The 14,189-nt window shown below is 32.3% G+C and overlaps 1 protein-coding gene across 2 annotated transcripts in view; it reads left to right on the top strand.

The window, feature by feature from the left end:
• The window catches only part of LOC126885687 (centrosomal protein of 164 kDa), a 91,906-nt gene that overhangs the window by 54,805 nt on the left and 22,912 nt on the right, over positions 1-14,189 (top strand). For both annotated transcript variants that reach the window (XM_050652396.1, XM_050652395.1), the window contains exons 7-9: positions 4,408-4,703; positions 6,654-6,869; positions 9,089-9,250. In XM_050652396.1, the coding sequence (XP_050508353.1) occupies positions 4,408-4,703; positions 6,654-6,869; positions 9,089-9,250 (674 nt within the window). The remainder of the gene's footprint in view (positions 1-4,407; positions 4,704-6,653; positions 6,870-9,088; positions 9,251-14,189) is intronic.

Genomic DNA, 14,189 nt, shown 5'->3' with positions numbered 1-14,189 from the left:
CCCCATATTTCGTATTTCCGTGTACACGTCTGGACGTGAGCTGTAAGCGAAAATAATCATACAAGTGACATACAGCGTGTCTCGTTCCCTGTTCAATTGCTGCTGGCGTGGTATATACAGTTTGTCTCGGTAAGTTCTCATTGATTATGCATACATATTCTAGAGAACAGATGGTTTCAAAAATATATGTTATAGGCTTAGGGTTGGAAAAAAACAAAATTTGTAGTTTGTTTAATTTAATCGTGAAAATATAGCAGAATAATATGGTACATATTCTAACGTTAGTTTGAAGAACATAATAGAAACGTTGTGAAAATGAATGAAAAATAAATAAAAAAATTGACAAATGCATTAAATTGCAATAAATACATCTGAAATAGAGATAAGTTATATATTCTTTGGTGGACTGTTTTTGATTAATGTTTTTGTTTGTTAAGTTGTCCTGAACACTTATTTGATTAACAAATCAAAAACATAAAAAAATTGAAAAAATTAACAACTCGTTTTTATTACATACGGTCCACATATACATAATACTAGTTCAGTAAAAAGTTACACTATTTCGAGCGTTGGGGTTTGGGGCGAGGGGGAGTGTTAGGAGAAGTTGATAAATTAGTAGTTTTTACGGTTTTTGGTTTAAAGTGAAGAAAGTTCTATTCAAAAATATTCTACGTCACATTTAAAACAAGATAGGTTTTATGCATAACTGTTCTAAAATCAACGATTTCGGTTGTCGGAAATCAACCGTTTTCCATATTTTTTATATATATCTTTTTATATTTATTTTGTTCTTCTTCTTCTTCATGTTACTTGTCCGTTGGCTATTATCATAGCAATTTTAATTTTGTTTGCCGAGTTTCTGAATAACTCGATCGATGTTAGTCCAAACTATTGACTCAAACCATTACTCGAAAAGTATTGACTTAGTGAACAAACTCTATAGAACAAAAATTACTTAAAATTAGCCAGTTTATCCATTTCCTGACTTTCTTTGGACGAATATTTTTTCACCCCCAATAGGGGGTGAAAACCACCCCCAGGGCAAAAGCACATATCGGCACAATATCAATTTTTTATCTTTGACCTGTTAGCTATGTGTATGCCTTTCATGTCAATCCAAGCGGTTCTTTAAAATTTAGAAATTTTGCAATATTTTACCGTTAAAGAACGGACTATTTGTGTAATTACAAGTATAATTTAAAATTAATTTCGATTATACAGGTTAGATAATGTAGTTTAAAAATAATAATAAGTTCATCATCATGTAGAAAAGAAACTGTGAACATCAAATATTTGTTTTATTTTAGAAGATATATCTGTATTCCCAGAACCTCCACAATTCATCTTACTTGATAAACGGAAGTATTTGCTTCATGCCAGCTCCTTAGGTTTACCATACCAGGCAACAAAAAATGGTATCGTTCAACAGGTAAATCGCGGCGAAGGCGATGGCAAAGCGTCCGCTTATGTACAAAGTCTAAAGAATATTAAAAAAAAATGAATAACCATTTTCAATTTCGTTGCAAAACGAAAATACAGCCGAACCATATTCTAGTCCAATCAGAGAGTGCTGCAAGCACCTCTACCGGTTTCGAAACTTATTAGTCTCTCATCAGGAGGCACATATGCTACTCTCCCTGATCCAACCAAAACAAACACCAATATATGCCATTTCGTTCGTTGCAATCCGGGACTGCACGCTGGGGTTTGTTTTGGTTGGATCAGGGAGAGCAGCATATGTGCCTCCTGATGAGAGACTAATAAGTTTCGAAACCGGTAGAGGTGCTTGCAGCACTCTCTGATTGGACTAGAATATGGTTCGGCTGTATTTTCGCTTTGCAACGAAATTGAAAATGGTTATTCATTTTTGATTTACATTTACTCTGTGTGGAGTATGAAGTGAACCATTCTCGTTGGAACTTTACCGCGCTGAGCAGATGGGACGTGAATTGTAAATTGTAGAATTCACTCATCTTCCTTACTCTCAGCATCCGTACGGCTTACAAATTGTAGAAGCCTCGGAGGTGTAACCACAGAAAGTTCCCATTGTTTTCATTCTGGTGGGATATAGAATAGCATTATGTTGTTTTATATGCCATTAGAGTGAAAACTTAGTCTTTTTTTCTAAAGAATATTATTTGTAACGTGTAGTTTTTGAACCAATTTTACACAAAAACATTGACATACAAATTCATGTTTAGTAGCAAGAATACTTTGGTTTTTGCTTAGTGAATGTAAAAGCAGTCGCAATATCTCACCTAAATTAATAATTTATACATCTCAACAAAAAATAAAGTATATAGGAAATACTACCCTGGAAATTGCTCGCCCTATCCGAGTCCTACTTATAAGTTTTACTATAAACGTATATATCTAATAGTTTAGTCGTAAGAAATGAACGACAGATTGAATCAAGTTCGAAAATATTGTCACCAATGATAGTCCTGTCGCCAGGGGTACAACGGCCTCCTTTATTCAGATGGACTTACCCGTAGGATACGAATTTTTTAGGTTACAGTTGATCCGGATGTCGATAAGATTGTTAAAAACAAAGAACTTGAGGAATTACATAACAGCAATTTCTCGAAAAAAAAAAAACGTTGTATTTTTGAGTCATTTAAGAAAAAACTGTTCTTACAAGTTTTCGAGATAATCGCGGTTGAACTTTAACAAAATCGAAACATTGCAATTTTTGAACCCGAATAAGTTTTGATTAAAAAATAAAATAGCAATTCGGCTTACCGCATTTGAAAGTTAGAGTCAAATTATATCGGTTTTGATTATTTGCATTGCTAAAAATTTATTTTTTTTATTGTTAAACAAAGCTATAAACACATAGTGTTTTTCGTTCCCAATACATGCGTTTTAATTCATGCTACATAGAAATTGCCTCGCTTGCATTTGTACCTACTCTGCCTACTCGTTCGATTTTACATGAGAGATCATTGAAAGCAACACTCAAGCGTTATGTGTTTATAGCTTTGTTTAGCAATAAAAAATAAATTTTTAGCAAAAATAAATTTTTTCGGGTTCAAAAATTGCAATTTTTCGATTTTAAGTTCAACCGCCTTTATCTCGAAAACTATGTATCCTACGAAAAAACTTGTCAGAACAGTTTTTGCTTAGAATGGCCCAAAAAATACAAAAAAATGTTTTGTTTTGAGAGAAATCGCTGTTATGTAATTCCTCAAGTTCTTTGTTTATAACAATCTTATCGACATACGGATCAACTGTTACCCAAAAAATTCTTGTTCTACGGGTCAAAATACATAAAAAAACTTGGGTAAGACCATCTGAATAAAGAAGGCCGTTGTATCCCCCTAAGGACAGGACTATGAATACCTACCTCAAAAAAAATTGGCATTTGTACTGTAGTCAGGATTTCTGTACCTAAACATAGATTTATTACGAATTTCATTTTCATGGGAAACAACTTTTCACACTTTTTTTATTTATGACAACAGTAGATTACTTCTTATAGGTAGGTACTTACATTATTAAAATTTGTGGTGGCTCCAATTTCGGTGTTCTCATAATTTTGGCACGGCTTTTAATGGACTTTTTCTTGGAATGATTCGCTTTATTTTTCGTTTGATTAACTTTTCTCATTTCGTTAAACTATTGATAATATGTTAAAAATAAAAAATTCTCCTAAAACTCTATACTCGCATTAGAATTCGAAATATTTTTACGTAAAATATACTTACCTACCTACATTGAACTAAAACACAATTAACAACAGTCTATTATTTCAAAGAGGCCAACAACTTATACAACAACAAAAATATAATAAATTAACTATCAATAAATACTTTTTTCTTATGAAACAACTATAACGAATTCTTAAATTAACACACTACTGCACTGAACAGATATCAATAAAGATGACAGACCAAATTAGAGAAAATCTGACGCAAGTCTGTCAAAATGACAGTGATAATTTCTGTATGTTGCCTAATTAGTTATTTAGTTATATGTTCGATTTCTTGTTAGAAATAAAAAATTTTAGTAGTTCCAAGATTACACAAAATCTAGGCATGGGATAAAATAGTTTATTTGAAGAAAGTTTATTATTTTTTTCTTCTTAATGGCGGTACAGGCTCCTTTTTTCAATATTTTATTTAGTTATAGAGTAATTTCCACATACTAAAATATTTCTAAAATTGGGCTCTGTACCGCCATTCTTTATTATATTACGAATATGTGTGCCAAATATCTCGACAAAATATTCAAAATTAGAGCCGCAATCTTGGAACGCGTTTGATGCCACCTGTTGCTCGCTACTGTAGCCTCTTAATTATATATGTTTTGATGGCTATTTTTATCTGTCGATAAGCTTTAGAAGCCATATGTCTGAGTCTGCTATCAAAATTTCTGATGCTTCAAATTTTAATTCCATTTTTTTAGGAGCAAGTTCTGAGAAAGGCTCATCAAGCAAAAATGGCCGAGTTGAGAAGTAAATTCCAAGCGGAGTCGGAACAAGATCGGAGCAAGCATACGACAGATGAGAGAACATTCGAAAAACTCAGATGTGAAAAACGACTATTAGAAGATAAGTATAGATGTTTGAAAGAGAAGTACTTAAAATTAAAAACAGAAATAAAACTAACGATGGAAAAGAGAAGTAAAAGAAAGGAGCAAAGCACGACGACCAATACTACAGGTTCTGAGACTGAACAGAGCAATTCCAATAACAGAGACAGGTATCCTCTTTTAATACATAATAATTATTGATATAAAAAATATTGTGAAACAAATTTCACTTTGTATCAAAAGTTCTAAGTAAACATATGTTTTAGAATTATTTAAACAAAATCTGTAACAAATTATCATGATTTTATTTTGAAAATTTTTGAATAACTTAAAGCTCTACCAGGAGTGTGCATGCGTTTCTGTCATCTCGCTTCACTCATAACCAGTGGCGGCTCGTGGCTTTAGGGACAGGGTCGACAAGGTTTTGTCTCCTCAGATCGGTATGCCATATAATTTAAAGGCTTCAATTTCATAGGAGATTTTTGGTTTTTGTTTATTTTTATTTTTTTATTTTTTTTTGTTTTTTTTCTATAAATTTAGTACCTAAACCTGTTTATAAATTAACTCTAATCTATATTGTTTCGAAGTAGCAAAATGGGTTATAACGTCATTGTAAAATTTATTATTGTTTTGGAGAGATTTTAAAAGTTTTTTTCTATTGACATTTGAGACAAGCTTGACATTCTCTCTTGTTTCATGGTGTTTCGACAATACGTTTTGACTCTTTTGAGACAAGAGAAATCCCGTTCATTTGAGGCAGAATTTGCCCACATTTGAGAACAATAATTTATTAATTTCGGGAACAGTTTGTTGTACCTAAAGAATTGCAGTATATAAAATTATACATATTTTGTAACTTATCCCACCTTCCGAAAATATTTGAATCAGCATATAAAATTTAATTTTCTTATTTTATTTGATTAAAGAATGATGGATAATTTTTAATGAACTTGTCTAATAGATATTTTGAAAATTCTTTGGCGTAACTTTTAAATTTTGAGTCGTCAAAGAGGTAAATGACTTATGACAGTGAGTAAATAAAGCGGGGGTGCAATAGTTTTAACTTTTGCCCGCAGACCATACAATTCACCGGACATCAAGACAGAGCTGTCATAAGTTTGCCTTACCAATTTGTTTTTGATATCAAAAAATTTTAATCTGTCCTTTAAAACACCAAAAATATATTTTGTCTTATGGCTTCTACTCGCGTCTGAAAACCTAAAAACCTCTCATAAATATTAGACGTAACGCGTATCGAAGAACAATTGATAATTGTGAATGACATGTTACCTCTATCAGTAGTTTCGTCTACTTCTACCGAAAATAATCAAAATGTAACTACTAATTGATTCTTTCATTCTGTGTTGTTTTAGGTACGCCGCTAAATCTCTTCGAGACAGAAAGTAAATTAGAAAATTCCAGATCATATTTGTTAAACAATTTTATTTGTTCTCTATAATTAACTTGATTTAACGAATATCCAATTCATTCTGTCCCCTAAATGGTAATTCCTGGCAATTTAAAAAAACTACAATATCAATAATTAAACGACGTAAAACTACTTATTTCATAGTTTCATCCCGGGCGCAGTACGTGGCTAGGCACGTGCCTTGTCGTTTGCCAGATCACTGATCGGCAGATTGGTATCTGCCGGACTTGCCATTCAAATGAATACGGGGAATGTATAATTGGTTGCCTATCGGCTAATATTTCATATCTTCTTATTACAACAAAATCGTCAATCTGGGGACGGCTTGCCGAAGCGGGCCTATCGCAATCGGGTGCATGGCTATAGGATCATTAATTTGAAAAGAATCTTACGCACAGCACACAGGGATCACTTAACGTATCGGATCGATCGAATTATTTTAAAACAATGAATAAAATTTAGTCTGTATTATCTCACAGATCTTTTTTTATTTCACAGAAACGAATATCATCAATTCTGATTAAATTAAATATTTAAAAAAATCTATAATGTATCCGTAAATGTGTGGGTCGGCACTGCCGACCCTGCCAACCCTGACCAGCCGCCGCTGCTCATAACACGGTCTTTATGTTATTTATTTGCGCATATCAGAGACAAAGTGAAATTAGCGAAATTGTACTGTTTGTTTTAGAAAAGTCTTGGATAAACCACCAACTCCTAAGCATTCAAAAAACGCCAGCGTTGAAGAGCGGCCCAAGTCGGAAACAAGAACTGTTAAGCAGGTAGTGATACAAGATTTGGACACATCAGTCAGCGACAATTGTTACCAAAGTGACGACAAAACCAATCAGAATGACAGTTCAGATAGTACTAATCCCGGAAGAAGTAGAAAGAAGATATTTTCCAGGTTAGTGGTATTACTAATAATTGGATTAGTTGCTGTTTTACTATATAGTCCAGAAAGCCACTGCGCATCCGCTAGGAAAAATATTCCGATTCGGATTTTTTGCACAGTCTTACTCAAAAAGGACCCCTTTTAACAAATTTGCATGTTGCCAGGTCCAAAAGTGGGTCAAAAAATTTTTAAACTTTTTTTTTTGTTTTTTTCCTAAAGTCATTTTTTTGCATCGAACAAAGTTTTTTTAGGTTCTTTGGATCATTTCAAACAGAAAAGGTCTTTAGTGACTTCTCTAAAGTTGATAGTTTTTGACATATAAGCGATTAAAAATTTAAAAATTGCGAAATCGGCCATTTTTCACCCTCAGAAACTATGTGAAAAACTGAAAATTTCGATATTGCCAAGGTAAGAAGATATTCTTTGAACATCGATTGATGAAATCCCGAAGAGATTTTTGCAATACAATATCGAAAACCCCTTTGTTTTTTATTTGCCAATCAAGCGGACGCTTGATTGGCAACCGTTTCATGTATATGTAAAATGCGTAAATATATGTGCGGAAAAAAATTTCGATTCAATTTTTTTCACCATCTTGCTTGAAAATATCCCCTCTTAACAAATTTGTATGTTCCCAGGATCAAAAAGTCAAAAAAATTTTTAAACGTTTGTTTCTTTTCCTATAACTAATTTTTTGCATCGGACAAATATTTTTAGGTTTTTTGAATAATTCCAAATAGAAAAGACCTTAAGTGACTTTTCTGTAAATGTGATAGTTTTCGAGATATAAGCGATTAAAATTTTAAAAATTGCAAAATCGGCCATTTTTAACCTTCAAAAACTATGTGAAACACCAAAAATTTTAATAATACCAAGGTACGTAGATATTCCAAGAATATCGATTGATGAAATCCCGAAGAGCTTTTTACAATACAATATCGAAAACCCCTTTGTTTTTTAATTGCTAATCAAGCGGGAGCGACACTATTTTCAACCGTTGCATGTGTACCTAGGTATATGTAATCGGAAAACATTTTAAGTTTAAAAAAATTGTTTAAAATTTTTTTTGACACATTTTTGACCATGGCAACTTGCAAATTTGTTAATAGGGAACCTTTTTAAGCAAGATGGTGAAAAAAAAAATTGAATCGCATTTACGAATATTTACGCATATTACATACAATGTTTTATACAGGCAACGGTTAAAAATAGTGTAGCGACCGCTTGACTAACAATTAAAATACAAAGGGGTTTTCGATATTGTATTGCAAAAAGCTCTTCGGGACTTCATCAATCGATATTCTTGGAATATCTACGTACCTTGGTATCATCGAAATTTTCGGTATTTTACATAGTTTTTAAGGGTTAAAAATGGCCGATTTTGCAATTTTTAAATTTTCAATCGCTTATATCTCGAAAACTATCACATTTACAGAAAAGTCACTTAAGATATTTTCCATTTGGAATGATCCGAAAAACCTAAAAAAATTGTCAGATGCAAAAAAATTAGTTTTAGGAAAAAACAAAAAACAAACGTTTAAAAATTTTTTGACTTTTTGATCCTGGCAACATACAAATTTGTTACGAGGGGATATTTTCAAGCAAGATGGTGAAAAAAAATTGAATCGAAATATTTTTCCGCACATATATTTACGCATATTCCATACACATGCAACGGTTGCCAATCAAGCGCCCGCTTGATTGGAAAATAAAAAACATAGGGGTTTTCGATATTGTATTGCAAAAAACTCTTCGGGATTTTATCAATCGATGTTCAAAGAATATCTTCTTACATTGGCAACATCGAAATTTTCAGTTTTTCACATAGTTTCTGAGGGTTAAAAATTGCTGATTTCACAATTTTTAAATTTTTAATCGCTTATATGTCAAAAACTATCAACTTTAGAGAAAAGTCACGAAAGATCTTTTCTATTTGAAATTATCCAAAAAACCTAAAAAAAACTTTGTTCGATGCAAAAAAAATAATTTTAGGAAAAAAACAAAAAAAAAAACGTTTAAAAAAATTTTCACCCATTGTTGGACCTGGCAACATGCAAATTTGTTAAAAGGGGTGCTTTTTGAGTAAGATTGTGCAAAAAATCCAAATCGGAATATTTTTCCTAGCGGATGCGCAGTGGCTTTCTGGACTAATAGAAATTCGAAGGATATTTTGTTTTAAAGAACGTATACATTAAAACAGCTGTTAATATACAGACGTTTTATATTTTTAGGTTAAAAAGCTCTTCCACATCTCGCATAAATAATAATTCCAAGCAAAGAAAACCACAGAGGTCGTGTTCTCCAGTGGAAAATCTTCGAAGGCAACTTCAGAAGTTAGAAGATTTAGAAGATCAGTTTCCCGAAAACGCACAAGCTGATACTTATCATCTCAGGTGAGTTATAAATAATATGGATTCTAGTTGATTTATTTTTATGATGAATAATGTTTTTTCTATATTAAGAACCGTATTTACAGTTGAGTCCACGAGTCTTTACCCGTGCGTCATTAATACCTGGCGAGATAAAACCAAATTTTAATCTGTAATAGGAGCAGTAGCTACTTACTGTCACTTGCTGTTGCGTTTAGTAAATTTCAATTTCCGACTTATCATCGACTTATTTCGTATGCTTTAAATGATGACGCACGGGTAAAGACTCGTGGACTCAACTGTATTCCTGTTTACAAAAGTTCCGAAGCCTTCTGGAAGATATCAATCAATGAGTGACTCGGAACCATAAAAGGTCTCGTCTCTTACCATAGGCATCTAAACATTCCGTATATGTATTTGGCACCTAGGACTTTTCTATTGGTTCTTTACGCGGCCATATTTTAACCAATAGGCGGCGAGGTGCCAAACCCGTATATGGAATGTTATTTGGTGCCAAATACAGAATGTTAAATATTCGTAGACCAAAAAAGACGATTTTTTATTAAAGTCAGTTAAGAGGAGACTGATTTTAAAATATCAAATATTTTAAAAATGGGATATTTATTAATAAGTTTTATTAATGTATTATTATACACTCACCGGCAGAGAAAACGGGAACCCCAAAAAATGGGTCATTTTTAATGTCTTGTATTTCCTAAACCTGATGTCCGATTTAAGTAATTTTTTTAATATGTTATAGCCTTATTCTTTATCAATATCGCTGTAATAATATTGTTGCTAGATAGGTACATTGTCATTGTATACAGGGTGTACGAATCAAACTGTGTTTTTTTCTCAAACTTTGGAACACCCTGTGGAATGTTCTAGCTTTTATAAAATACTGAAATTATAACCAAACTATAGTCTCAGGTTTTCTTAACATTCTGTTTTTTGATTCATTCGCTTATGTTGGATAATAAAAAAGTTAAGCACTTTAACAACTACCCCTGTTTTTCGTTAATACAGGGTGTTTTTAAATATGTACGGCAAACTTTAAGGAGTAATTCTGCATGATAAAATAATGACAGTGTGCTCTATAAACGTATGCCCGCAAATGCTTCGTTTCCGAGATAGGGGGTGTTGAAATTGTTCTTACAAACTGACGATTTATTTATTTCTCTAAAACGGTTTGTGATATGCAAATGAAATTTGGTAGATTTTAAGAGGTAGTTATTGCGCATTTTTTGGCATACAATTAAGAATTTTATATTCCCCATTGGCGTGCATACGGGTATAAATATTTTAGATATATTCCGTATGCACGCCAATGGTGAATATAAAATTCTCAATTGTATGCCAAAAAATGCGCAATAACTAGCTCTTAAAATCTACCAAATTTCATTTGCATATCACAAACCGTTTTAGAGCAATAAATAAATCGTCAGTTTGTAAGAACAATTTCAACACCCCCTATCTCAGAAACGAAGTATTTGCGGGCATAAGTTTATAAAGCAAACTGTCATTATTTTATCATGCAGAATTACCCCTTAAAGCTTGCCGTACTTATTGAAAAACACCCTGTATTGACGAAAAACAGGGGTAGTTGTTAAAGTGCCTAACTTTTTTATTATCCAACATAAGCGAATGAATAAAAAAACAGAATGTTAAGAAAATCTGTGGCTATAGTTGGGTTTTAATTTTAGTATTTTATAAAAGCTAGAACATTCCACAGGGTGTTCCAAAGTTTGAGAAAAAAACACAGTTTGATTCGTACACCCTGTATACAGTGACAATGTACCTGTCTAGCAACAATATTATTACAGCGATATTGATAAATAATAAGGCTATAACATATTAAAAAAATTACTTAAATCGGACATCAGGTTTAGGAAATACAAGACATTAAAAATGACCCATTTTTTGGGGTGCCCGTTTTCTCTGCCGTTGAGTGTAGAATTAAAGAAAAATAAAACAATGCAATAGGAACTAAAACAAGACATATTTACATAATGTTTGAAATGTGTCTAATATTTATGAGAAATTCAATGTCCTTTGCCATGTTTAGTTGTATTTGTTTGATTTGCTGAGATGTTGGAAGAAAGACTGTGTCGCTTTTTTAACCTTGTTTTAGAAGGTTCATATTTAGGTGGTCGTCCAAATGGTAATCTTTTGACCCTATAGTAACTCCCATCTTTCTTCGGCTGATTGATGTTGGTTGCACTTTATATTGGACTTTTGTCCAAATCGCCTTGCCGAGAAACTTCCTGCCGTGTTTAAAAAACTTTCCCAAGCCGTTTTGGTTTTAATATGAGATAATATTTCGTGCAATAATTTTAGTGTTAATGAATCAGTTTCTGCAAAAGAAAATTCATGTTGTTCAGCTGTTTCATTTTTGTTTAAAAGAGTATCTTCTCTAACATAATTTTCATCAATGTTATTAATACCATGTTATTAATATAATGTTCTTTAATACATTTACTGGATCCTGCAAGAGCGCTGTAAAATGAAAAAGGTTGAACTTTTTCGCCAAAAGCTAATTTAGCTACTTGTTGTTTTATTTTTCTTTAATAATACATTAACAAATATTTTACATAAAATCGAAACTGACCTTTTATCTGACTTTAATAAAAAGTCGTCTTTTTTGGTCTACAAATATTTAACATTCCGTATATGAATTTCGCACCAAATAACATTCCATATACAGTAGAACCCCGCAAATCCGAACTAATTGGGGGGACAGCCTGTTCGGATTCCGAAAAGTTCGGATTATCCGAAAGTTAGCCTAACTAATAATTCAAAGCTTTCGTTTTCGTTGATTTCGAGTCACAAAACGTTCTCGCAAGAGTGTGAACTGTGGACAATATTTTTGGACTAAGTTGACTGCAAGGAAACCGAAGTAAGTTTATATTTAACATTTATAAGCACTACGTTTACGTAGTTTACGCACTTACGTTTACGAACATATAAACCGAATGGAACCAGATAAGTGAAAAAAAAAGCGGATTAGCGGGGTTCTACTGTACGTGTTTGGCACCTCGCCGCCTATTGGCTGAAATATAGCCGCATGATTTAGAGACATAAATTGCGATATTTATGCATGTTTCATGGACTACCATAAAGCGTTCGATACAGTAAAGCACGACAAGCTAATGGGAATTTTAACCAATATTAGAATAAACACCTGAGATCTAAGAATTATTAGCAATCTGTACTGGATCAAACATCGTCTATCCGGACAGAGGCAGGGGAATCCGACGATATCAAAATCAAACGTGGGGTCCGTCAGGGATGTACCTATACTCTGAGGAAATCTTTTAAGAAGCAGTGGATGATGTTGAAGCCGGAATTCGAATTAACGGAAAATGTATCAATAACATAAGAGACGCAGACGACACTGTTGCTGTAAAAAACAAATACAGTGATATAATACAAATTCATATTATAAACATAGGAGAGTAGGCAACGGTATGACATACCGCATGTCAAAGTCTACGTCCTCAAACATCCACGTCAGTAGTTAAGGGTTAATAATGAATTACAATTATTTGGATTATTGTATAAATACGTGTGGGACGTAGTCCCACATAACAATTTCATGTTCTTAGTAGATTCCTAGAACATACTTTTCAGAAAAAGTATATACTGAGAATATGCGTAATTACCATTGCGAATATGCAGAGGAGGTACTGAGTATATACTACATTACAGTACTTAAACGTTCTATGTATATACTTAGAATGTACTACCGCACTTATTTTCAGTATATACCAAGAATATAATTTTTAGAACATTCCAAGGAAGTGCTATAAACCTTCTATTTATATACTTAGAACGTACTACCGCACATCTTTGTATGTGAAGAATATATTTTTAAGAATATTCTAAGAAAGTGCTATCAAGTGCTATATTGCTCAGAAGTATGTTTTCAGCATCACTTAATCTCATCTTAGGTTCTACTGGTTCTACCAAATACCTATTATATTTACGTATTCTAATTGCATATGAGAATGTAGTTAGTACCTACATTCTACAATATTACTTAAAAGGTAAGTACATATTTATAAATTTTAGTTATTTATCTAAATTATTATATAATATTTAGCTAAACTAAAGATATAAATATATAAATATATAATTAACTAAAATTTATATACTTATATGTACTTACCTAGATACCTACTATTTAAGTAATATTGAGTTACCAAAATAGATTATATTTTGAAGCACCACAATCAAAATAAAGAGGTTATGTATGTTCTTTAGTCCTAGTACTTTATCATTCGTCTTCATCCTTAACACTGCATAGATACAGATACAAATAATGCCTGTTTTCGTTTTCATATTTTACTTTTGTTTCCTATCCCTAATCTCTATACAGGTATGAAAAGACTGGTCGTGTGGCCGTTTGCAGTTTGGTTACCGAACAACATCGGTGCATCGGTGGTTAGTGTTGCTAAACGGAGGGAAATTTCCCTTTTTGCGGGAATTTTCAACATAAACGGTGATAAAAGGAAAAAGTTAACTCAAAAGGGAATTTTTGCTACAGTCCAAATTGTAAAACATTTAAAAAAATCAAAATATTTAAAAATAATTAAACATATCTTCTCAGATTTTGTAAACAGGAGGGAATTTTTTTATAAAAGTTGGAATTTTTAAGGTAAGTTGACGGAAAAATCTTACTCGACGGTTGGCAACACCAAAGCCTTTCGTTGTGGGTTTTGGCACGTTTTGGTGCTGGAATGTATCATATTGAATTGAATGTACCTAAACTCAAATTCCAACCATGTAAAAATACTCATGATAAACTCGAAATGGTTAAGTCATTTCAATTATGTATTTAGAATTTTTAATAATAAACGTTAATACAATTAATGTTTAAACTTTTTTACCATACAACAATTTTGAAATGAAATTCGTCCAATACTACCTACATGCATAGATTTTATTAATTATTCTAAAAATA

The sequence above is a fragment of the Diabrotica virgifera genome, chromosome 5 (assembly GCF_917563875.1).
Source record: "Diabrotica virgifera virgifera chromosome 5, PGI_DIABVI_V3a".
Lineage (NCBI taxonomy): Eukaryota > Metazoa > Arthropoda > Insecta > Coleoptera > Chrysomelidae > Diabrotica > Diabrotica virgifera.
This window is presented reverse-complemented; position numbering and strand designations above follow the sequence as displayed.